This window comes from Ovis aries, chromosome 20 (genome assembly GCF_016772045.2).
Source record: "Ovis aries strain OAR_USU_Benz2616 breed Rambouillet chromosome 20, ARS-UI_Ramb_v3.0, whole genome shotgun sequence".
NCBI lineage: Eukaryota > Metazoa > Chordata > Mammalia > Artiodactyla > Bovidae > Ovis > Ovis aries.
In genome coordinates, this window is record NC_056073.1 from 32,107,664 (window position 1) to 32,132,092 (window position 24,429).

General features: G+C 41.1%; 2 protein-coding genes across 6 annotated transcripts in view; one reads left to right on the forward strand and one right to left on the reverse strand.

The window, feature by feature from the left end:
- Positions 1 to 21,095, forward strand: LOC114109663 (uncharacterized protein C6orf62 homolog). Of its 5 annotated transcripts, XM_060403445.1 has the most exons (6): positions 1 to 411; positions 2,097 to 2,273; positions 3,316 to 3,438; positions 6,688 to 6,822; positions 17,013 to 17,126; positions 19,723 to 21,095. In XM_060403445.1, exons 1-6 carry the CDS (start codon positions 256 to 258, stop codon positions 19,846 to 19,848), a joined length of 831 nt encoding a protein of 276 aa, XP_060259428.1. In that variant the 5' UTR covers positions 1 to 255; the 3' UTR covers positions 19,849 to 21,095. The 5 variants fall into 5 exon arrangements, with proteins under 5 accessions (XP_060259428.1, XP_060259430.1, XP_060259431.1 ...); XM_060403447.1 differs by lacking the exon at positions 6,688 to 6,822 and having other exon boundaries at positions 17,001 to 17,126; XM_060403448.1 differs by lacking the exon at positions 6,688 to 6,822.
- LOC114109664 (acyl-coenzyme A thioesterase 13) overlaps positions 20,885 to 24,429 on the reverse strand; it is a 13,678-nt gene continuing 10,133 nt past the window's right edge. The window contains exon 3 of the mRNA XM_042237492.2: positions 20,885 to 23,211. Coding sequence (XP_042093426.1) covers positions 23,040 to 23,211 — 172 coding nt within the window. The 3' untranslated portion in view covers positions 20,885 to 23,039. The remainder of the gene's footprint in view (positions 23,212 to 24,429) is intronic.

Consider the following 24,429-nt stretch of genomic DNA (forward strand, 5'->3'; position numbering starts at 1 on the left):
GGGAAGCCTAAAGAGGCTCCCGCTGGAGGAGCAGGACGTGTGCGTCTGGGGTGACTTTGCTTTGGGGGAGGCATTTGCAAAGGGTCTTTGTCCCAAGTACTGTGCTCACGCTTCCCTTGAACCTGGCCTGGGCATTTGGAAGAGGTACTTATCCCCTCAGGCTGTTTAGGACCAGAGTGGCCTGAGGGGTTGGTGAAGGAAAGGTGGAGCAATGCAGGCCACCCTGCTGCCCGAAAGCCTTCTGCTTGGTCCCCTATGGGGTGGGAGTCTGGGTGGCTTGCGTACCCATCTTTAGAGCAAAAGCAGGGGGCCAAGAGCTGGGTAAGGACTGCTGCCCTTCCATCCCTGGCAGGTGGTCCAGATGACGAGTTTGACTTCAAGACGTATATTGCCTTTGTATTCAGGGAGAAGGTAATTTAAAGTTCTTAATGTGATTTAGCGCAAGGTGTTTTGTAAGTGTATGGTTAGGGTAAAGAGTGGTGGACAAAAGTCTCCATTTATATGCTTTAACTTTGACCCTTAAGGTAATTAACCTCAGTCAAAGGAGTTAAGCTGTAACCATGAATGAAAGGCTTTTGTGCTCATTGGTTTGGAAATAATGTAATTCTAAAGCTGAGTAGGATCCCCTTTAGTTAACGTGGGATCAGTAGCCTTGTAAAACTCGCATTTTTGTTTTACAGTAAATTTTATTTTCGTGGAGTTACATAGAGAACTTGGTTACTGAATTTAAAGATTATCTAGGTATCTAGAATGTTTGAAAGTAGTAATTGGAATCAAAATGTTTACTTGCTGAAAGCTTTCTGGTTAATCTCCATGCTGTAGTTTACTTTTTCTCATGGCACATCTAGTGAAATAGAATGCACTTTAATTTTTAGGAGCAGTTGATTACTGCAATGGTTAATTTGTTTTTAGAAGTACAGCATGACCAAAAGAAGTGTATAGTTTTTTTGGTGTTAAGAGTTAATCCCACAGTAAAACAGCAAATAATGAGTTGTGAGTAGTCATGGAAAACATGATAAAACCTTTTGGCAACTGAAAATAATGGACAGTTTCTTAGATAATCAATTTCTATTTGACATGAGGTTAGGTTTTGAATATTAAGGAAACACTGCTTTGATTTTGTGCTTAAGTTGTGAGCTAATTTCACATCAAAAACAACATCTTGGCATGGTATATCTTTAATTTGAAAGTTTCTCACGTATTTATTCCCACTATTAAAGTTATTAGTATTTAAGATACCAATACGAGTATAGCTGCTAGGTATAGCATAAAATGTGGTTTCGAAAGTCGTTTGTTTTGAAATGATTGTCTCAAGATTGAATATCACGGATTTGCTTTTTTTCTTTCTTCGTTAATTGCAGAATTGATAAGACCAGATTTTAATGGACACTATTACAATGTAGGTTCACTAGAAATATGAGATAAAAATAGACTAGATTTCTGAATTTATCAGATGCTGCAAATTATACCATCTAGCTCTTCTCACACCTGTGGAAATCTTTGACTGGACAGTATCCAGACAGTTGTCTTGAGCAGTTCATGAATTTTATAACCTAAATTGATGAGTTCTTGGTCTTAACTAAGTTTGAAGGTTTGGTGGACATTTTTCCTTCCCTTTTGAATATTGACATTTGTAGTTCAATAATACCCAGAAGGGATAATGGAAATTGACCCTAGAGCCTTGATTTTAAACTGCTGAGAGTTTGATTTTGCTGTATGTAGAACCAGTTAAGTGAACTGGGATCAGGAGCAAATCACTGTTTTGTTTTTTTAACTGCAGGGGTATCTGGTGTTTGTTTCTCATTGTTTAAGAAATACTGTGCAACATAAGTTCTTGGTATGGTTACCACACTGCTAAAAAAACCATGCAGTTAAACATTCTGATAATAGCCTATTTGTGTGTGGTTGGGAAGTAAGGGAGTTGAGGGAAGAACAGAGGGATCCACCTAGTTTGAAAATGTGTGTTTTCTGTATGGAAATAGCTTCAGTTAAGAATTTTGCTGTGTTAGAATAATGCTACAAAACATTGTATTATGAACTCTGGGTGTTAGACAATGTGCTACCAGTAAGTTAATACACTTTTATTTTTCTTTTAGAAGAAAAAATCAGCACTTTTTGAAGTGTCTGAGGTTATACCAGTTATGACAAATAATTATGAAGAAAATATCCTGAAAGGTGTGCGAGATTCCAGTTATTCCTTGGAAAGTTCCATAGAGCTTTTACAGAAAGATGTGGTGCAGCTCCATGCTCCTCGATACCAGTCTATGAGAAGGGTGAGTTCTGTTTTCAAGTCTTGATTGGGTAGGCTTTTGTGACCTAAACTTGCCTTTTTTTTTTTCCTCCTAAGAATGGGTAGTGAACGGTGATCCTAAATGTCTTTAAAAACGGAATTTAAACAAAGCATGTGTAACTTTCTTAGGCATTACTCTGTTGGTAATAGTGTGCATTGTTGTGATTCATGTATTATATTACTGAGATTTCGTTTTTCAGGGGAGAATAAAACATCTTGCCCCTTGTAAATAAGGAACTTTTGAGGCGGTTTATCTAAACTTCTGCAACTCGTTGAAAGTTACTGTGGGCAAAGTAACTTGAACAAGAGGGCCCCATCATTAGTAGGCTTGGGGGGCAGCTGGAGATAACCGTGTAGTGGTCTGGAAGAGGTTAATTGGCCTCAATAATCGGCATATGATAAAAATAGCATTTCACCTGTAATAAGGTGATTTAGAAGTTCCAGGACACCTTTGCTTAATTAGGCTCTGAGTTTGAAGAGTGGAAATAATGGTACAAGAACTTAAAAGACAAAACAATGAGAGGTTCAGTTGCAGTTTTCACAGTGCACTGATAGTTTAGATCTCAATATGATTGAACCTTGGACTGATTGACTATATGTGAACTCTACAAAATAAAAATTAGAATTCGGTCATAAACTATTCAGATTGTATACAGTCCTATTACTGTCACCTCTTAAAAGACATAATATGTGGTAGACCCTTAACACGGATTTGCAGCAACTGTCAGGGCCCACTTAGAAGTGGGTTTTTTAAAATAAATAATTTACAGTACTACTCAGTCCACAGTTGGTTGAATCCGCAGGTAAAGAACTGCAGGTATGGGGGGCTAGCTGTAAAGTCACATGCACAGTTTTTGACTCTCATCAATGTCTCTCCTGCCCAGGTTGTTTAAGGGTCAGCTGTATAGTGAACTTTTTGCACTTGAAAATGTTTTTGTAGTCAGACCCTGTAATTTGTGATATTGCTTGTTATGGCTTTGTTTATTTGAAAGTAATGTTTTGTGTGTGTGTGTGGCATTTTACAGGATGTAATTGGCTGTACTCAGGAGATGGATTTCATTCTTTGGCCTCGGAATGATATTGAAAAAATTGTCTGTCTCCTGTTCTCTAGGTGGAAGGAATCTGATGAGCCTTTTAGGCCTGTTCAGGTATTTTATTCTAAAATAAGTGTGATGAACACATAAATAAGTTGAAAACTCAGAGAATAGGTTCCAGTGTAAGAAATTCCTTAGGAATATGCTTTCTGATAGGTTTTCCTTTACGAGTCCCTCCTGGCCTTTTGACTGTTGTAAGAATGGACAGCATTTGGATTACAGAATCTCTTGAGATTGAGGTCGTTCTGACTACCCAGTGTGTCTTTGAAGTTATGGTCAGAGAAAATGTTTTAAGGTAGACATTTGTTGAGTTATAGTGAGGCCCATAGATAAACTGTAGAAAATCTCTTCCCCTCCACCATACTCGCTTCTAAAATATTTTGTATGTAACTCTGGTTCTCAGAGGAAATCTCATCTAAGAAATGAATGAAGAAACCCTTTCCTAGGAGTTGATTTGCATATAAAGCTTCCTAGGAGAAAAGAATTTAGTAGTGGTTCTGAACTAACTTTCCTTGACATTTGGCTATGTTTGACTTGTCATGTAATGTGCTTGACTATTTCTAATGTTTTATTTAAGGGAATTTGTGTGTGTTGATGTAGTTTTATTTATAGTATATCTGTGTGTGCATGGTTGTAACTACAAGAGCCACCAAAATGTTAATTGTGGTTAGTTTTAGGTCAGATATAGCTATCTTTTCCTTTTTTGCTTAAATATATATATATATGTTTAATAAATGTCTACAATGAACATACTTAGCAATCGGACAAACTAAGAAGTATTTAAGTTTATTTAAAGACTAAGTATACCAAACTAAATTTTAGAAGGCTTATTTTGAACTAATTGCTTAGGACTATGAAAATTGTCATTGAAAAAATTTTGCTTTTATCCATTCTAACGTAGTGTCTTTATAGTGCTTTTGGTTGTAATAGAGTAATTGGTATCCTCCTCCTGTCCCCAGGGTAATGTTGCTACACATTAGCTCAAATAAGTTGTCCTTTTTTTAAGGTTCATTTCACGGTAGGCTAGATAGAGGTGAACGTCGTCTGTGTGTTGTTATAATTGATGACATCTGACTAGGATGAATGCGCTGGAGAATTGAAGCTGAATATAGAAGACAGAAATGGAAAAGGCATGTTACGTTATCAGGGCAGGTCTTACACCTTGATGGTGCTGCTCTCCAGAAGCACTGTTAGGTTTTTGCTTTTTTCAGTTCAGAATTTCCCATTTGAAAAACTTAGATGTGCTTATCACAGTATATTTTTTAATTTCTTGTACCCTATCTTTCAGACCTTGTTTTTAAAAAATAGTTGTATTAAAATAGGCTTCTAAAGTGTTACTTTTAAAAAAAATCATGGTATTGAGTGTTGACTGCTAGGCTGTCTTTCAAATAAAATTTGATGTATATTGAATTTCAGTCCTTAAACTAGGTAGATAGGAACCTGCTTTTGCAAATAAACTGTCACATAGGTAAAAATAATCCAAGGTCATGCAGTTAAGTGGTAGTCAAGACTTAAGTCTAGGCTGACTATAAAGCCTGCGCTCTTAACTCACTACCCGGTTCTGGGGAAAGTTTCCTGAATGATAAAACCTTAAATTATGGACTGAATATAAGCAGTAGGGTATAGGATTATCTAGGATATAGATAATATTTTTATAATTAGCAGTATAAAAACAAACATACTGTTAGGGACCAAACGAAGGGCTCTAGGACCTGAGTCATGTTTACCAGAAAGAGACAGGACATGCGCTCATCCTGCCTGGCCAATCATGTAACACCAGCTACTCCTGTAACTGAGACAAAGAACTGCCTGTATATAAGCCGCCATACTCCTTTGTTCTGGGCTCTTGTCGGATTCCACTGTGCTGGATGAGACTTGGGCCCTAGCGTGCTAGAAATAAACTCCCTTCTTGCTTTTGCATTACTGTGGTGGACTTGCTCTCTTGGTCGGTTCGGAGATACGGGCTCGGTGCATAACATTTGGGGGCTCGTCCGGGATCTCCATCCCACCGGGGAGGACAACTCTTCTGGTAGAAGGGAGTAACCTCGTTAGGAGATAAGAGCTCTGAGCACCGGTGCTAACGTTGCAGAAGCCCAGATTAAGTCCAGGGCCCAGTATCGTACTGGGGAGGCATCTGGGTGTAAAGTGCGGAGGCAAGTCCAGCGTAAGGCCGAGGCCCGGTATCATGCTGGGGAGGCAGCTGGCTCTGGTTACTGGATTAAGTCCGGTGTAAGGCCGAGGCCCGGTATCGTGCTGGGGAGGAGGCTGGCTCTGTGAACTCCCTGCAGGTAAGATTGAGTGCATTGTCGGTGGCCACCTTGCGTTTGTTATCTGTTTATCTATTTGTGGTGTCTGCGTTGCTCTTTGTGTGCTCTGTTGGCTCCCAGTGTACTTTTCTGTGATCATGGGACAAACGACTTCTACTCCTTTATCTCTTATGATTAACCACTTCTCTGATTTCAAGTCTAGAGCTCAGAATCTTTCGTTATTGGTGAAGAAGAGCAAACTGGTGACTTTCTGTTCTGCCGAGTGGCCCACCTTTGTCGTCAGATGGCCACAAGAGGGAACCTTCAATCCCCAAATTATCCAGGCAGTTAAAGAGAGGGTGCTTACTCCTAGTCCTGCCGGGCACCCAGACCAGACTCCCTACATTCTGGTCTGGCAGGATCTAGTAAGAAACCCGCCGGAAAGGCTTAAACCCTTTGTTCTCGCTCCTTCTAAACCTCCCCGTCCGTCTTCCCCAACTCCAACCTCACTAAGCCCACAGGTGCTAGTCATGAAGGCTTCCGAAGAAAAAGAAGGAAAAAAGGACGAGAATCGACCAAAGCCGGTCTTCCAGGAATCTTCTCTGTATCCTAATCTGATAGATCTGGAGACCAAATTGTTCCCACCCCCGTATGCGGATCCACATCCGCCCTTGCTTCCACAGGTTCCACAGGTTTTATCGGGAGAAGCCAGGAGGAGAACCAAGCCTTCAGCTCCTCCCAGAGAAGGGGGCCCCGCCCAGGGAACTCGGGGAAGAACAAGGGAAATGGCCAGCGTAGCGGAAGAAGAAGACCCAGAAGTCCCCTCCTCCACCGTTGACGCGTTTCCTGTCCGGGCGGGGCCAGCCAGAGAGGGTGGAGAGCGGACATATCAGTATTGGCCCTTCTCCACTAGTGATTTGTACAGTTGGAAAACCCAGACTCGCTCCTCCTCTGAAAAACCGCAGGGTCTTATTTGATCTTTTAGAGTTTAGCCTTTTTACTCACAATCCCACTTGGGATGATTGTCAGCAACTGTTACAGGTGCTTTTCCCTACAGAGGAGCGCGAGCAGATCCTGTCAGAAGCCCGGAAAAATGTGCCAGGGGTGGATGGGAGGCCCACAATACAGCCTAACCTCATTGAGGAGGGGTTCCCCTTGGTGCGACCCAACTGGGACTTCGAACTCTCTGAAGGTAGGGAGCGTCTCCGAGTGTACCGCCAGACTCCTATGGCCGGCCTTAGAGCGGCCGCCAGGAAGCCAACTAATTTGGCCAAAATAAATTCAGTGAGGCAGGAGCCAAATGAGAGCCCAGCAGCCTTCCTTGAAAGGATAATGGGAGCTTTTAGACAGTATACCCCTATGGACCCACAGGCAGATGAGTCACGAGCGGCAGTTATGTTAGCATTTGTAAATCAAGCAGCCCCCGATATTAGAAGAAAGTTACAAAAGATAGAGAGGTTAAGTGACCAATCCTTGCAAGATCTAGTGAGGGCAGCTGAGAGAGTTTTTAATCATAGAGAGACCCCAGAAGAGAGGAACGCATTAGAAGAGAAGAGAATTTAGAGCTGAAGAAAACTGTAAAAATCAAAAAGAGCTGGCCCAGATATTTTTTGCTGGGGTTGAAAACAAAAACAGTTTCCAAAAAGGGAAACAATTGGACTCAAAAACTGAAGAAAAAACGACAAGGCGTAAGCTTGAGAAAAACCAATGTGCGTTTTGTAAAGAGTTTGGACATTGGAAAGAAATGCCCCAAGAAAAATCTGAAAGAGGGGCCCAAGGACCCTAAGAATGAGACTCCCTCTGCAGACAGTCATATCCTCTATGCGGGTGAGGATCGCGACTAGGGGGGTCAGGGCTCGAAGCCCCTCCCCGATTCCTGGGTAACTATAAATGTGGAGGGGAAACCGGTTGGCTTCATGGTGGACACAGGAGCCCAATACTCAGTCTTAAACCAAAAAGATGGACCCATGTCTAAGAAAAGTAGCTGGGTGCAGGGAGCAACCGGGACTAAACGATATGGATGGACTACAAAACGGCATGTGAACTTGGGGGTCCACCAGGTAACACATTCTTTTCTGGTGATACCTGAGTGTCCAGCACCCTTATTGGGAAGGGATTTACTGTCTAAAGTGAATGCCCAAATTCATTTCAACCACGGACAAGTGTTGGTTTTAGAGGGGACCGGGCATCCTCTTCAGGTCCTGTCTCTGGCATTAAAAGATGAATACAGACTCTACTTGCCAGAGGCCCCAGCGACAATAAGCCCTGAAGTACAACCATGGGTTCAAAGATACCCTCAGGCCTGGGCTGAAACAGCAGGAATGGGACTGGCCAAACAGAGGCCCCCTATCATTGTGGAACTGAAAGCCAGTACTTCCCCAGTGAGGGTACGGCAGTATCCCATGAGTCAAGAGGCTCGACAAGGAATTACTCCTCATATACAATGCCTCATAGACGCTGGGGTCCTGAAAAGGTGCCGGTCCCCATGGAACACTCCCCTGTTGCCTGTGAAAAAGCCTGGGGGAACTGACTTTAGATCGGTTCAAGATCTACGAGAAGTCACCAAACGGGTGAGTGATATTCATCCTGCAGTTCCTAACCCTTATACATTGCTAAGCAACTTGCCTCCAAACTACATTTGGTATACTGCTTTAGATTTAAAAGATGCCTTTTTCAGTTTGCCTCTTGCCCCCGCAAGCCAAGAGATCTTTGCCTTCGAATGGCAGGAAGACGGTGGTTAGACCCCTGTGCAGCTGACATGGACTCGCTTACCACAGGGTTTCAAAAACTCGCCCACATTATTTAATGAGGCCCTGGACGAAGACCTCCATGAGTATCGGGTTGAACACCCTACCATTGTTTTATTACAATATGCTGATGACCTTATGCTGGCAGCGTCTACAGAGAAAGAGTGCCAAGAGGCAACAGGTGACATTCTCCAAACCTTGGGTGCCGGGGGCCAGCGTGAGGAATTCCGCCCATGAGGAAGGAGGCTTGGCATACGCAAAGGCGTGATCAAGCCTCAGGAAACCCCCTGTTCCCGAGTATGTAACCCCAAAGCCAGAGTCTGTTTTATGCTCTCACCTACACCTCTGACTTTATGGGGGGCTCTCCCCCATAACCGTTTCTTTCGGAGAAGGAGTAAACGTGCAGCTCCAAGGCAATAAAAATTCTTGGGAGTGACAAGAGTGTTTCAGCTTATGGACTCCTCTGAAGGTTATCTAGCCTACCTGTATAGGTTTGTCCGGCCACATGTGATTGTTTATAGCCTCCCAACCTGAGAGGCATGAGATGTTTTAGACTTACTAAAGGCAAATTATTTTGGGGAGTTAGAAATTATTAGTATAGTTGGTTAGGAATTATATTGGTGAAGGGTCTCTTCATTTGTTGTGTCAATAATTGTTGCTAATTCCCTGCTCTGGGTGGGACGAGGATGTCTCAGGTCAAACCTCTCTGCTGACAGACTAGCTTGTGTGACAGGATTATCCATACTGCTGCCACTAGGCACGTGATTGTTTACTACCTCTCAACTGTAAACAGCACAGAGAGTTTTGGAGTATTTTGAGAGTCTTAATTAGCATAGGACTTTTTCTTCTTGTTGAGTCAATGATTGCCGCCAGGCCTCCATATCCTTAGGCACCTGGGAATATATTAATCAATGTATTTGGAATATAGCGAAGGAAATATAGTAGTTTTTGATGTTAGCAATACTAGACTTTTTGAGTTAATGGACTTTCTCTTTTGTAATAGATCACTGTACTTTGTTATAAATCACTGTGTCCTTGCTATGTAAGAATGTAACTTTATCATATCTTAAGACTAAATAGATCTTAGGGGGAGCATTGGTGAAAGGATTTTGATTTGTTGGGCTGATGTTTGCTGCTAAATCTCCATGTTCCCTACCCTTATAATGAATATAACTAACATATAGGAGAAATAAGTATTAACCTTTAAGCATATAGGAGAAATAAGTATTAACCTTTAAGACTAATCATGTTAACCTTGGGTTAAATAAATTCCTTTCTTGATTGTAACTCATTACACCCTCACCCTATAGGAATGTAACTTTATTTGGAGGGTGGTGCCTGGTTTAAGAAAAAACACCCTTGGAAGAAATAAGTTTTTTGGTTATCAGAAAGAAAGGATCATAATATGTCAGCAGGTCTCACTCATGGCCAGAAGATGATGTACCTTTTTTTTTTATACATTTATGGGAAGCACCTGATTTTGACAAAGGACAGGACTGCTGACCCCCACGTGACTCTGTATTCATCCCTATGTGTAACAAAAGGTATATAAGCAAACCCCAAAATAAAGAAATGGGATCAGTTTCCGGAAAGACTGATTCCCCCATGTCGCTTCTTTCTTGCTCCCGTTTTTCTGGCTGAATTCCCATCTGGAGCATGGATGCTATTCCACGTAGTCCAAGTTATTCAGCCTCTTTTTCTCCATTGATCTTCCTACTACACTATCCATTTCTAATCTCTCTATATCTGTGATTAAATATGTATTTTTCCAAAGACGCCGACTCCGTCCCCACCTTCGAATCACCCTGGATCCACCGGGGCTGGACCCCGGCACTTGGGGACTTTAGGTTACAGGGCCAGTGCCAAAAAGGCCCAGATTGCCAAGCAAGAGGTTACATACCTCGGTTATAAGATAACACAGGGCCACAGGTGGCTAACACAGGCTATGAAAGAAACCATCCTCCAGATCCCTGAGCCAGCTAACCCTAGACAAGTGAGAGAATTTCTGGGAACTGTGGGATATTGCTGGTTATGGATCTTGGGGTTTGCAGAAAAGGCCAGGCCCCTTATATGAAGGGATGAAAGAAAACAAGGACTGGAAATGGACTGAGCCAATGAAAGAGGCCTTCCAAGAGCTCAGGCGAGCCTTGCTAGAAGCTCCTGCCCTTGCCCTCCCTGATCCATCTAAGCCTTTCCAATTATTTGTAGATGAAAAGAGGGGGATAGGAAAAGGGGTACTAACACAGAGATGGGGACCATGGAAGCGACCTGTAGCTTACCTTTCCAAGAGACTGGACCCAGTGGCAGCCGGATGGCCACCTTGCCTCCGTATCATCGCGGCCACCACGCTGTTAGTCCACGATGCTGATAAACTGACTTATGGACAGAGACTCTTGGTCTACACTCCTCATGCCATAGAGAGAGTTTTAAAGAAACCCCCAGGTAAATGGATTTCTAATGCCCGCTTGACACACTACCAGGCCTTGCTACTTGACACCCCACAGATTCATTTCCAAACGCCCTGCACTCTAAATCCGGCCACTTTTTTGCCCAATCTGGAGGAAAATAGCCCCCTCCATGATTGTGATGAGATACTGGCCGGGGTAACAGCAATACGAAAGGACTTAACCGATACTCCACTGGATAACAGTGAGCTAATATGGTTTACAGATGGCAGCAGTTATGTGAAAGATAGACAGAGACGGGCGGGAGCCGCAGTAGTAGATGACTCTGGACAGACGATATGGGCAGAGGCCCTTCCCCTGGATACCTCAGCACAAAAGGCAGAGTTAATTGCCCTGATTCAAGTATTAGAGAGAGCCAAAGGAAAAAGAATAACTATTTTCACTGACAGTCGCTATGCTTTTGGCACGGTACACATCCAGGGCCCGATATATCAGAAACAGGGGTTTTTGACAGCTGAAGGAAAAGAAATTAAAAATTTGCCTGAAATCCGTAGACTTTTAGAGGCTGTACAGATGCCTCGGGCTGTGTCAATAGTACACGTACCTGGACATCAGAAGGGTGACAGCCCCACGGCACGAGGGAATCGTGCCGCAGACCTGGCAGCTCGAAAAGTAGCTGATGAAGATTTCATCACCCCTGTGTTGGCGATCGGACTTCCACCTCCAGGTATGGGAACTCTGCCCTCAACCCCTGAGTATTCATCCACAGACCTTGCTTGGATCCAAGAACACACCAACCTTCAAAAAGGTGAAGATGGATAGTACCGAGACTCAGGCGGCTACTTGATACTCCCTGCTCAGTTGGGACGGCAACTATGTGAGCATTTACACTTGTCTACTCATCTGGGAGAAAAGAAAACTCTGACGCTCTTTCAAACTGCGCGCCTGCGATTTCCCCGGCACCAGACAACTGTAAGGAACATAGGGCATGCTTGTAAGGCGTGTCAACAGATGAGGCCAGGAAAAGGACAACATGCAGGACTGAGGTATCGGGGAGAAGGACCAGGGCAACACTGGGAAATAGATTTCACCGAGGTAAGGCCAGGCAAGTATGGTTACCGGTACTTGTTAGTGTTGGTGGATACCTTCTCAGGGTGGGTGGAAGCTTTTCCTTCAAAGGGAGAAACCGCGATGATAGTGGCGAAAAATATTTTAGAAGAAATAGTTCCCAGGTTTGGCCTGCCGGTGACCATCGGCTCTGATAATGGACCTGCTTTTGTGAGTCAAATAGTTCAGAGCCTTGCCCTAGCCCTGGGGACTAAATGGAAGTTACACTGTGAATACAGTCCACAGAGCTCAGGGCAAGTAGAAAGAATGAATCGGACCCTAAAAGAAACTTTAACTAAACTGGCTATAGAGACTGGTGGGGACTGGGTGACCCTCCTTCCCTTCGCCCTCTTCCGTGCACGTAATACTCCTTATCAACTTAATCTGACCCCATTTGAAATTCTGTATGGGAGACCTCCCCCTGTATGTCCAATATTTGAAGGAAAGAAACTACCGCCTCCCACGTTGGGACAATTCCAAGAGGCCTTGATGACCTTAAGCAAGGTGCACTCTCGTGTCTGGAAACTGCTCCGGGAAATACACGTGGGTCAAAATAAGGGCGTCGTCGACAGGACCAAGACAACTCATCTGGACCATCTTATGGATGACCATGTTACTCTGCTCCGAAGCTGCCAGCATGAACCCGCACCAACCCGTCAGAATCACCTGGAAACTGCAAAATGGACTAACACGTGAGATGCTTAAGTCCACCACCGCAATACATCCACCAAATACTTGGTGCCCAGACTTATACTTTGACCTTAAGCCGGTGGTGAATGTACCCTGGAAGAGGGGCAAGCTCCAGAATCATGCATTCTGGGCATGTCCAGGTGCGCCCAGGCATAACTGGAAGATCTGTGGGGTTATACAGGACTCTTATTGTAAATCTTGGGACTGCGTAACTTCCAATGATGGGTTGGAGACTCCAGGGTATAGACGGTGGGATGTAGGAAATCAGGACTTGCTTAACTTCTCATTTGCAGGACCCGTACCTCCGTACTCCGATTGGGAAAAGGATCATAACTTTGCCCAGGTAAAAATAAGGTTTAACATTGACAAAGCAGAAAAAGAAAAGGCCTGGGTCAACGGGATATCACGGGGGCTTCAGACCAGAACTGACGGGTTCCCATACCGGGAGTATTATAATGGGATCATTGTTGTGAGTCAAGTTTTAGAACCGGTACAAATGTATAGTATCGGTCCAAACCCCGTTGAACAGGTCCATGCAACTGTCTACCCTACAACCTCCCTACCTACATCTCAGGGACCAACAAAAGACCCAGAGGGGGGCCCCCTTGCTAAACTCGGGCAAACAGATCCACTATGGAAATTAGTAAAGGCAGCTTATGCTACCTTAAATCAAACCCATCCTGAGGCAACTAAATCTTGTTGGTTATGTTACAACTTAATTCCCCCTTATTACGAGGCAGTAGGCCTCAACGCCTCTTATGACCTGGCCAACGGCACCGATCCTCCTCAATGTCAATGGGGAGAATGAAAAGTAGGCCTTACAATGAGAGAGGTATGGGGAAAAGGGTTATGTATGGGCAAGGTATTATCAGAAAGGTCTCCACTGTGTGCGCATGTTGTTGAGCCTACGGACTTGCCCATAGCCAGGTGGCTAATACCACGGATGGGAGGATGGTGGGTCTGTTCACACACGGGGCTGACTCCATGCTTACACAGCTCAATCTTTGATCCCAAAGAAGAATTCTGTGTTATGGTAGCAGTCGTGCCAAAGATTCTGTACCGACCAGAGGAAACAATATATGATTACTGGGCCCAAAAATTGACCCTAAATCCTCAAGAAAGAGCTTACAAAGTCAAGAGGGAACCTCTTACTGCCATAACCATAGCAGCTGAATAGCCAGGGCCGGAACAGGAATAACAGCTTTGTCCCTGCAAAGCCAAGGATTTAACTCCCTGAGAGCGGCCATAGATGAGGATATCACCCGTATAGAGCAATCTATTAGAATTATTATTTAGAATTATCTATTAGAATCTATTAGAGCAATCTATTGGAATCGTCTTTAACTTCCCTATCTAAAGTAGTTCTGCAAAACAGAGGATTAGATCTGCTCTTTCTGCAACAGGGGGGGACTCTGTGCTGCCCTAGGAGAAGAGTGTTGTTTTTATGCTGATCACACAGGAATAGTTAGAGAATCTATGGCCAAAGTAAGAGAGGGACTAGCCCAACGTAAATGAGAACGTGAGGCTCAACAAGGATGGTTTGAGTCTTGGTTTCAACAATCCCCTTGGTTGACCACCCTAATCTCCACCTTGCTGGGACCCCTGCTAGTACTTCTACTGATGCTTACCTTTGGCCCATGTATTATCAATAGACTTGTAGCCTTTGTAAAGGAACGCATAAATACAGTACAGCTGTTTGTGCTTCGGAAACAATATCAAACTGTGTCTCAGGACCGAGAGGAAGATTCCTCTATGTGATCTAAGGTCAGGGGGGAATGTTAGGGACCAAACGACAGGCTCTAGGACCTGAGTCATGTTTACCAGAAAGAGACAGGACATGTGCTCATCCTGCCTGGCCAATCATGTAACGCCAGCTACCCCTGTAACTGAGACAAAGAACTGCCTGTATATTAGCCACCATACTCCTTTGTTCTGGGCTCTTGTCGGATTCCACTGTGCTGGATGAGACTTGGGCCCTAGCGTGCTAGAAATAAACTCCCTTCTCGCCTTTGCATTACTGTGGTGGACTTGCTCTCTTGGTCGGTTTGGAGATACGGGCTCGGTGCATAACACATACTTCTTTGGAGTAATTTTAATATAAATATCCTGAATGAGTGGAGAAGGCAATGGCAACGCACTCCAGTACTCTTGCCTGGAAAATCCCATGGGCAGAGGAGCCTGGCAGGCTGCGGTCCATGAAGTCGCTAAGAGTCAGACATGACTGAGCGACTTCACTTTCTTTGTTCACTTTCATTCATTGGAGAAGGTAATGGCAACCCACTCCAGTGCTCTTGCCTGGAGAATCCCAGGGATGGCAGAGCCTGGTGGGCTGCCGTCTATGGGTTCGCACAGAGTCAGACACGACTGAAGCTACTTAGCAGCATCCTGAATGGGAAATCTTAAATAAAAATAGGGTTTATTCTCTCAAGGTTAGTGAAGGAAAGGCAAACTTTAATTCACACACCTTTTTTTCTGACTCAAAGCATTTTAAAAGCAGAATACTTCAGTAGTGAGATTTAGTAGAAACCACAGTAAAGATTGTTTTAAAATATTGAGTTCTGCTCTATTCATAGTACTGTGAAGCCCAGGGAGTGGTCTACTCTTTCCTCTTCGTTCCTACTGCTTTGGCTGCAGGTTAGCTCTTCATCCCGCTATTACAACATTCATTACTTTCCTTCCGGGAATTGTTTCTTACATGCTGCCTGTTAGTTTTCTTTTTTGTGTGGACCATTTCTTCCCAAAACTCTGGATATTCAGACAGGATAGAATTGATGTGCCACAGAAACACAGGCAAAGCCTTTTTCAGTCTCACTTGAATTTCTTGTCAGTGTGTTGTCTACTGGCCTTTCCATCCACCCTGATATATGCCATAGTGAAACACTTGAGGCTGTCTTTTTTGAGCAGCATCCTGATTTTGACACACTTGTGTTTGTGTAGGTTCTGTTTCCTAGAATGGCATTTTCCAAATTGGTTTCCATTTTTATTTTCCCTAGAGAAAACTACTGTCATCTTTCAAGGCCCAATCCAAAATCATCTGCCAATACTGGCCTCATTGTCTACTGTTGGTTATTTATTCTTTCTTCTCATGGTGCTTTTAACAGGAAGAACCCATTTTAAGATTTTTTTTTTTTTAACAAATAACCACATCGTATCCTGGGAAAGGTTTGAAGTAAGTTAGGGTTTACGTTTTTATGTTGCTTTTCCTCTTCAGCAGTATGTGAGTCCCTTAAGATTGAGATAATCTTATTTATATTTGTCAGTATCTAATAACATGCTTTTTGTATCGAGTTCAATACATATTTGAATTGTGCAGAAGTATAATTCAATATTTTAATCTAGAGTCATGTGTAGGGGATACCATGTTTTATGCTACGGCTTATGAGAAAAACTGGTGGGTAGTAAAACCCTAGACAGCAAGGTCTGATGCTTTTTCCATGTTAGTATTTTCTACTGTCTTTGACATAATGGGAGAATAAAGATTGTTTGAACCAAATGGGCTAATAATCATTTTTACAATTCACTATTCTGAAATATCAGATTGTTTAAGGTTTCCAGGTTTCTTGAATTCCCTGTTAGCCTGGTCTTTTCACCTGTCATTGGGCCTCTCCATAGACATTTTGTTGGATAATCTTCCTCATGTTAAAAGATCAAAAAAATGTTATGACTGACTTGATAACTGTTTTTCATAATGTAAAAAACTTTACTGATATAGAAAAAAATGTATAAAAACATTTTTTTTAATTTGAGGGGTTCCTGTATTCTTAGATACTCAACTTTGTGACACCTGGAAGTATATTTCAGGTGTAGGTTTACTTTTCATTTACTCCTCTTAACTGATGGGTTAGAGCCCTTTTATTTTATAGATGAGGAAGCTGAAATTTAGCAAAGTTAAGGGGTTTGCACAGGTCACGTAAGTAGTGAGGTGTGCAGCTGGGATTGGAATATCAATACATTTCTTTCCAAGAGCCATCTGTAGCATTCTTTGTTATGTAAGGGAAAGATGGGTGGTATTATTGGACTAAGTACTAAAGCAGGAGTCTTGAGCTGAGTAGGTCTGAAAATCTCATTTAATGATATTTGGCTTAAAAGGAGTATTAAAGTTTAGTCACTTCGGTATAGTTTTTCTTGAAGGTCAAATTATGAAGTGGTAAACAATAGAACTTTCTGTGATGAAGGAAACTTGTGTATCCCAAGAGATTATTTAGAATGGTGGCCAGTAGCCACCAAATGAGACTATGGATCATTTGAAATGCGGCCAGTACAACTAAAGAACTGAGTTTTCAAATCCACTTAATTAATATCAATGTACGTAGCCTCTATTGGTTACCATATTGGAGAGCACAACTGTATGCATGTGGGTGCAGTAGACGTTTTAGGTAGTGTAACATGGTTGCGGTTACATGTAAGTGTCTTATTTCTTTGCCAAATTTGAGTTTCATCACGGTGACTATGAAAAACATGTACTGAGCCGAAAGGACAAGACTGGAATTGTTGTCAACAATCCTAACCAGTCGGTGTTTCTCTTCATTGACAGACAGCACTTGCAGGTAAACTTTTTTTTTTTGGTAAACCACACAAGGGCTCATTTTAAAAGTTTACTGGTTAGTAAATTGTTTTCTGTATGTTATTTAATTCTGATTTGCCCCTTCAGTATTGCATTATTTTTGAAGTTATTTAAAAACCAGGAAACAGATGTCCTGATCTTAACCTGGAACATTGATTCCCAAACTACTGCATGTTAGATCTACATGGGGAGCTTTTCTAAAAGTCATGATTTCAGTTTGCAGTAATCAGAATCTGTATTTTGAATAAAATCCTCAAGAGATTGATAACACATTTATGTATTGAGAAGCACTGGCATAGATCTTTAAAATATCTAAAAGGATGAAAACACACCTGTATTTTAAAGGTCCACAGGAATTTTAAATAAGTACTTCCAATTTAGTAGCAATCCAAGTATGCCAAATTGATTTTATTCTGTAAAATGTTTATTCTTATCGGCCTAAGCCTAATAAATGTCATCACTTAGAATTCATAGTGGGTAATAGATACTTTGTTAATTGTTAAAAATAGCATTGTAATTTATTTAGCATTCATTCAACAGATGAGTGCTAAGTGTCAGGTATTGTATAGCAGTGAACAAGTTAGAAATTCCTGCCCTATGGGTTGGCATTTCATTGTGGGAAACCTAGAAGTAGGTAAGTAGTAAATACTACTTTTTTTTTTAAGTACAATATTAATTGCATTGTGTAGAACATTTTTGTTTTTGTTTAGCAAGTCTGCGCAAGACAAGGTACTAGAGAATTAGAAATGGGAGTCATACTGCTGCCTTGAAGGAGCGGATAGGCTATTTGGGAAGATTTATATTTTGTACCTTATAGAAAGTGTAGTTACAAGTAAAAGAAACTGGGAGTTAAGAAAATTAATTTCGCTGGAAGCATGTGATAAAACTGATAGAAAAGTATACAGTTTAGGTGGGGTGTTTTTTGTTTGGGGCCTTTTTTGTTTTTAGTTTCTTATTTACCTTAGTGCTCCTGGGGTGAATATTTTTTGGTTGACTCTTTTATCCTTTGTAATTGCTTATAGTGTACTTTCGTTTGAGTTACTTACTGAGAAAATACTGTAGAGCAGGATATTCGACTAGTGTCTACAGTTGACCGTTGAATGACACAGGTTTCAACTGCACTCGTCCACTTACACGTGACATTTTTTCAATAAATACATAACTGCTCAGTCCAGTTGGCTGAATTCATGGTTTGTTCAGTCAGCTGATGTGTAACTGTATATATGGAGGGAAGACGAAATTATACATGGAGATTTTCAACTGCATTTAGGGTCTGTGTTCCAATCCCTGTGTCTTAAGTGTCGTGTCATCTGTACATAATATTTTACGCATTCATGACATAACCTTTTTCTTTTTTTGATACTTTTAGGCCATGTGGTTTATCTGTGAATTTGTTCAAATTTTCACAAATCTCAAATTTTCTCCAATATGTTTATTGAAAAAATTTACTTATATGTGGCCCTGAGCAGCCCAAACACATGTTGTTTAGGGGTCAACTGTATTATGCACCAAACTCAATACTAAGAGCTTTCCGTGTATGAGCTCATTTAATCCTCATAACAGTCTTTTGATGTATAGATCTTACTATTCCCATTTTATAGTTAAGGAAATTAAGAAATTTGATTGAAATCATCTAGCAGAGATCTCCCCTTTATATTCTAACATAATATATATGATAAGGGCTAGACCAAAAAAATTTTGAATGGGTGGTGGTATAGAAGCTCATGCCTAGAATTCAGATTCTAACATACATGCAGTAACTTACTGGCCATGAGACCTTGGACAAATAACTTCTGTGATCATGTTCTTTTCTATAAATGTAGTAAATGAAAGTCCTAGGTTTTAAAAGTTAAAATGAAAAAAAAAACATATGTATGGGTTCATTTATGTACATAGGTATATAGACTGCATCAGACATTGGCAAAGTCCACCTTCTGTTCCTTTTGCCTTTTTTCTTTTAAAGAGGTGCTGTAGTGAAAAGATGGAAAACTTTGAAGGCAGTTCTGGGTTCAGACTTCATCTTCCACTTATCAGCCGTAGTTTTTTGTGAAAGTACCTAGCACTTGTTTATCAGAAGTTAGATGTTAAAATGGTAACTGCTTTGTTAAAATGCTCAACGAGTGTGATTTATCTGTTAATACTTTGGCCTTATCCTTTACCTCAGCATATGCTTAAATCTCTTAACCTATTTCTGATTTCTCTATCTTCTGCTCTCACCACATCTGCTGTCTTTCTGTATACAAACGTGATTGCAAATTATTCAAATCTATCTTCATGATATGCCTTTAATCCTAATTTCTTGTAGCTAGTAGTCTGATTTTCGTAACTTTAAAGTCTGCATAAATTCTGTGAACATTTAGTATCTTATTGACTCTTTTTCTGTATTTCGTATGTGAAGGTTCTGTCCCAGCTAGACTAAGTCCCCTATGAATAGGGACCATAATTTCTTGCCTTACTCTATATGCTTTGTTACTGTGTTCTTAAGTGCTTAATAAATTGTGGGAGATTTTCCTGTGATAATTGGCCAGTTACGTTGAGGTGCTTCTTAAGAATATTCTACAAATGTTTTCCCCTTCCAGACTCCAAAAAACAAAGCTACAATCTTCAAGTTATGCAGCATCTGCCTCTACCTGCCACAGGAACAGCTTACCCACTGGGCAGTTGGCACCATTGAGGATCACCTCCATCCTTACATGCCAGAATAGAGTGCTGACCAGCAAAATGGAGAAGATCAGAGAGTGCAGCAGCAATTTTTTTTTCTTACCACTTGATTCTTTCAGAGTTTAAAGAAAAATGGACTCATGCACAGAACACTATGCATTTTGAAACTTGTTCATCCTGGATTTTTTTTTTTAGATCATTTGTATCTCAGAACTTAAATTAGATGTCTTCTGCACGGACTGTGTGAAAGAAGATGCTTTGCATATTTGCTGCACTGCATCAGCATCTTACTAAAAATGTGAAATGAAAGGACTATTGTACACTGAAATGCTTAAATGTTTCCGAAAGCACAAGGTGATACTCATTTTTGATGGTCTTTCCATTTGTGCTGGTGTTGGCCTCTTTGACACCTGTCATCAGTATTTGCAGGGTGAGAAGTGAATGTAACAGGTATAAACAATGTTTTTAAAACTTACAGCTTTGCTATAATCACCGTTGTTCAGAGCAGTATCAGATTCATTCGAATGGCCAAAAGTGGTTGTTTAAAAAAGAAAAAGAAGATACAACCATGGGAAAGAAATCTTTAAAAAGCATCTCATTGTAGGCAGTCTTGCCTCATGTATTACTGGGTCATGTTTGTTTCCTGGTACTCATAAATGTATTTTATTTCCAGATCTCTTTCCCCAAGTTGCTGTTACGAAAGAGGATTCTGCCGAGTGTGCACACAGTTACACACGTTAAAGCAGATCTGGAGTCTGAAGTAGCTAAGCGGCTATGAAACTGAGAAATACATTCATAGCTGCAGAAACCACAATAGGTAGAGGACTTTCCTTTTGGTTTTTGTTTTTTGGTTTTGAAAAGAAGAGATTTTTATTATAAAGAAAAACAATTCCAGTGAATTGTGCAGAAATACTGGTTTTTACACCATCCTAAAGGAAAACTTAGGGGTTTTTTTGATGTAGAAAAGTTATGAAAGTTGGGATCTTAAATTGTGCGGGGAGGAAAAAAAACACCATTGAGTGTCAAAGTTCTAAAAGCAGAACTCATTTTGTGCAATGAACATAAGGAAAGACTACTGTATAGTTTTTTTATTTTTCTTTTAATGAAGAAAAGCTTTGCTTAAGGGTTGCATACTTTTATTGGAGTAAATCTGAATGATCCTACTCCTTTGGAGTAAAACTTAGTGCTTACCGGTTTCCAATTGTATTTAGCTTCTGGTTGGAATTTGAATAAATGAAAACCTAAATAAAATAGGTGAAAGTTCCCTGACTATTCAGGTGAATACACAAAACTTGAAGTGGTAACTTTTCTTCTAAGTCACTTGGGTACCTGTTATTGAGACCTTAGCCCATGGCTAAACCGTAAACTCAGAAGCAAAGTTGGGTTTGTAATTTCAACAGGAATGGGAATCAAAGACATTTTGTCCGCTTGTAACAATTACCGTCCTGGCCTTATACCTGGCTTTGTGGAAAAGACAAAAATACTCTTATTCACAATGCACTTCCATGTTTTCTGATCAATTGACAATTGGAATCTATTTGAAATGAACAGTTTCTCATGGTCAGGGACTGTTCTAAACTCTAACTGCCCTGAGTGGAACTAGGTGCAAAGGTTTAGGAACTTGTCCCCATACTCAAGTTTTGAAGGGCTCAGGCCAATTTAAAAAAAAAAACACACAAAAAAACAGTGTCTTTATTTGGTATTTGAGTGATTGCCTTTGTGGTTAAATTTGGATTAGGTATCCTGGTCATTGCCCATTGTGAGTGATGTTACACCCCCTGAAGTTAATATCCAGAAACACACTGCTCGTGTGCTCTTTATTGATGTCCACGTTCATTGGTGAAGGTGGTGTCCTATTTCCCCATTTTGTAGTTAACTATTTTATATTTATTCTACATGTGCCAGCATTCTGTCAACAAGGAAGAGCTCTCCTGTCTCAGCCATTTATTGTTACCTAAACGGTATGCGCTCATTCTTTTCCGTGACATACTGTTTATTTGTAATTGGAAAAGAATTGCTTTACAATAGTGTGGGTTCTGACATAGATTAGCACGAATCACTCATAGGTATACATGTCCCCTCCCTCATGAACTTCACCTCCCACCCCTCTGTTATTACAGAGCACTGGGTTTGAGCTCTCTGTATCATACACTGCTGTGTAATTTTCACGCCTTGTTTTATTGAGCACTTCCTGACTTTCAAATACAAGATAGGTTCGTCTTGTTATTTCCCTATCCTACCCCCCAGCTCTGAAATCAGCTCTTTCTCCAAGGATACCAAGTTACTTTTCATAGGCAATACTAGATCTGGGTTTCCTATGTGCTCACTGCTATTATCAAGTCTGCTTCTGCCCTTCAGCAAACAGGGCTATATGTATTCTGATGTGTGTTCTAATATAACCAAATAATCATCAACCTTTAACTATTAACTGTTTCCAGCTTCCAAAGGAAATTACTCCCTTTCTTTATGATCATCAGTTGTGAAATGTTAGAACTAAGACCCTGATGCAGAAACCAATTATAAATATGCAGAAACCAAACCACAGTTGACAGAAATGTGAGAAATTGACTAAAACAATTTGTGAAGTTGGGTCTTTCTAATACCAAGCATTAGGAGGTTGAAGATCTGCATGGCTTTATCCTAGGTATTAGAAAAGGGAATTCTGTACTCCCCACTACCACCACTATAAAATATACTAATCCTGAAGTGGGCTATTTATCCCACTGGGCTATTTATCACTAACCTGCTTTGCCTTAAACTTTATTGAGAACTGCTCACTCTTTTTTAGTGTGGCCTGTGGTTCATCTGCTTTGAGGTTCCATAATCTTGGAATTGGGTTTTTTAAAAAAATGTAGCATTTTAGAGCTGAGAAGGACCTACAATTTAAGGATTAATCATTAATTTGACCTTTAGCTTAATCATTGATTTGACCTTTAGCTCGATACTAGGTTTTAGTTTTGAGGTACTCTTACCTCAAATGGCCCTGTGAACTTTGCTTTACCTGTTTTCAAAACACTCTGAGCTAAGAGTGTTTTCATCCAAGTATCACGTATGATTATAGACTAAAACTTAACTCGAAATCAAAGAATATAGACAACCCCCCGTCCTGTATTCCACTTGATCTCTGGCATCTTCCCCAAAGACTATTTCTTGGCTACTTCTAGTTGTGGTATTTTGAAAATTACATTTGTCCAAGTCAGGTTTACTCTGGACACTCATTGTTGGGCGGCTTCACTTAGCCTTCAGATGGTCTGTTTCCCATGTGTTTGGTATGTCTGCCTTGTGCTATTAATTTTCCCGTGGCCTTGTTAGTCAGATCCACAGAAGCAAATGAAATTGATCTTCCTTCCTTCAAAACATGTGCTGTAATCAGTATGTCTTCTCCCATTTTAGCAGGTGATATGTACCTTGAAAGGAAATATTTAAATTTAGTTAACAATGGTTTTTAAAAGAAAGTTGAGTGCATCTCATAACAGCCTTCTTATGTTATTTTTTTCTCGATAGTTCAAGAATAATATCAGTAAACTTTCTGTCCTTTCTAATTTGAATGGCAGGTCCTGACCCAAGTTCTCTCTCACTGATTCCTTACATGCACACAAGTTTGTTTTCCCATAAATACAGGGGTTTTCAACTGCTCCCCAGCCCTGCAGCCAAGATTCCCCCAAGCTTTCATTTAATTTGCTTAACTTCCAATGTGAGGTAATACTTGCTGTTTTGTTATCAATATGCACAGGTTACTCAGCTCTAAAATGATTTTAAAACAACTAATGGCAACCCACTCCAGTACTCTTGCCTGGAAAATCCCATGGATGGAGGAGCCTGGTAGGCTGCAGTCCATGGGGTCGCTAAGAGTTTGACTCGACTGAGCGACTTCACTTTGACTTTTTACGTTCATGCACTGGAGAAGGAAATGGCAACCCACTCCAGTGTTCTTGCCTAGAGAATCCCAGGGATGGGGGAGCCTGGTGGGCTGCCGTCTATGGGGTCGCACAGTTGGACACCTCTGAAGTGACTTAGCAGCAGCAGTAGCAGCATAAGGAATTAATATAAGGCCCTCTTGGATCTCAGGCAGCTCTTGATTGCGGCCAAAACTTCGGCTACACAGACTTTAAAGGTCAAAATTATGTTTGGCTTATTAAAGGTGCTTTATGGTTCTAATAGCAGTATCTTGGAAGATCATGAAGTGCCGTGCTAGGTTGGAAGATCTCTGCTCCTAACAGTCTTGAGGCAAAGCAGGGTCATCAGGCCGTCTTAACCCTCATCACATGGAATAAGGGAAGAACTGAGTATTTGCTTCAATGCCGTAGCAGTTCTTTTTGTTCATTTTAATCTCAAAAGACCCTTTGCATTTTAGTCTTGTGATTTGCTTACTGTATGCTCATTTCTATAGTAAAGACAGACTAAATGTTAAGTTAGCCTAAGGAAAGATTTAGATTGAAACCTGATGACTCACATCATTTACGCAGCAGCAGCAGCATGTCAAAAAACATTGGCTTTCCCACCCTAACTTCTGCCTCCCCTTCCAACATAATGATATCTTCTGTAGCTTAGGTGGAATAATTGATGGTCTTTTCCAACACCACATTTCAAAAGCATCAGTTCTTCCAGTGCTCAGCTTGCTTTAT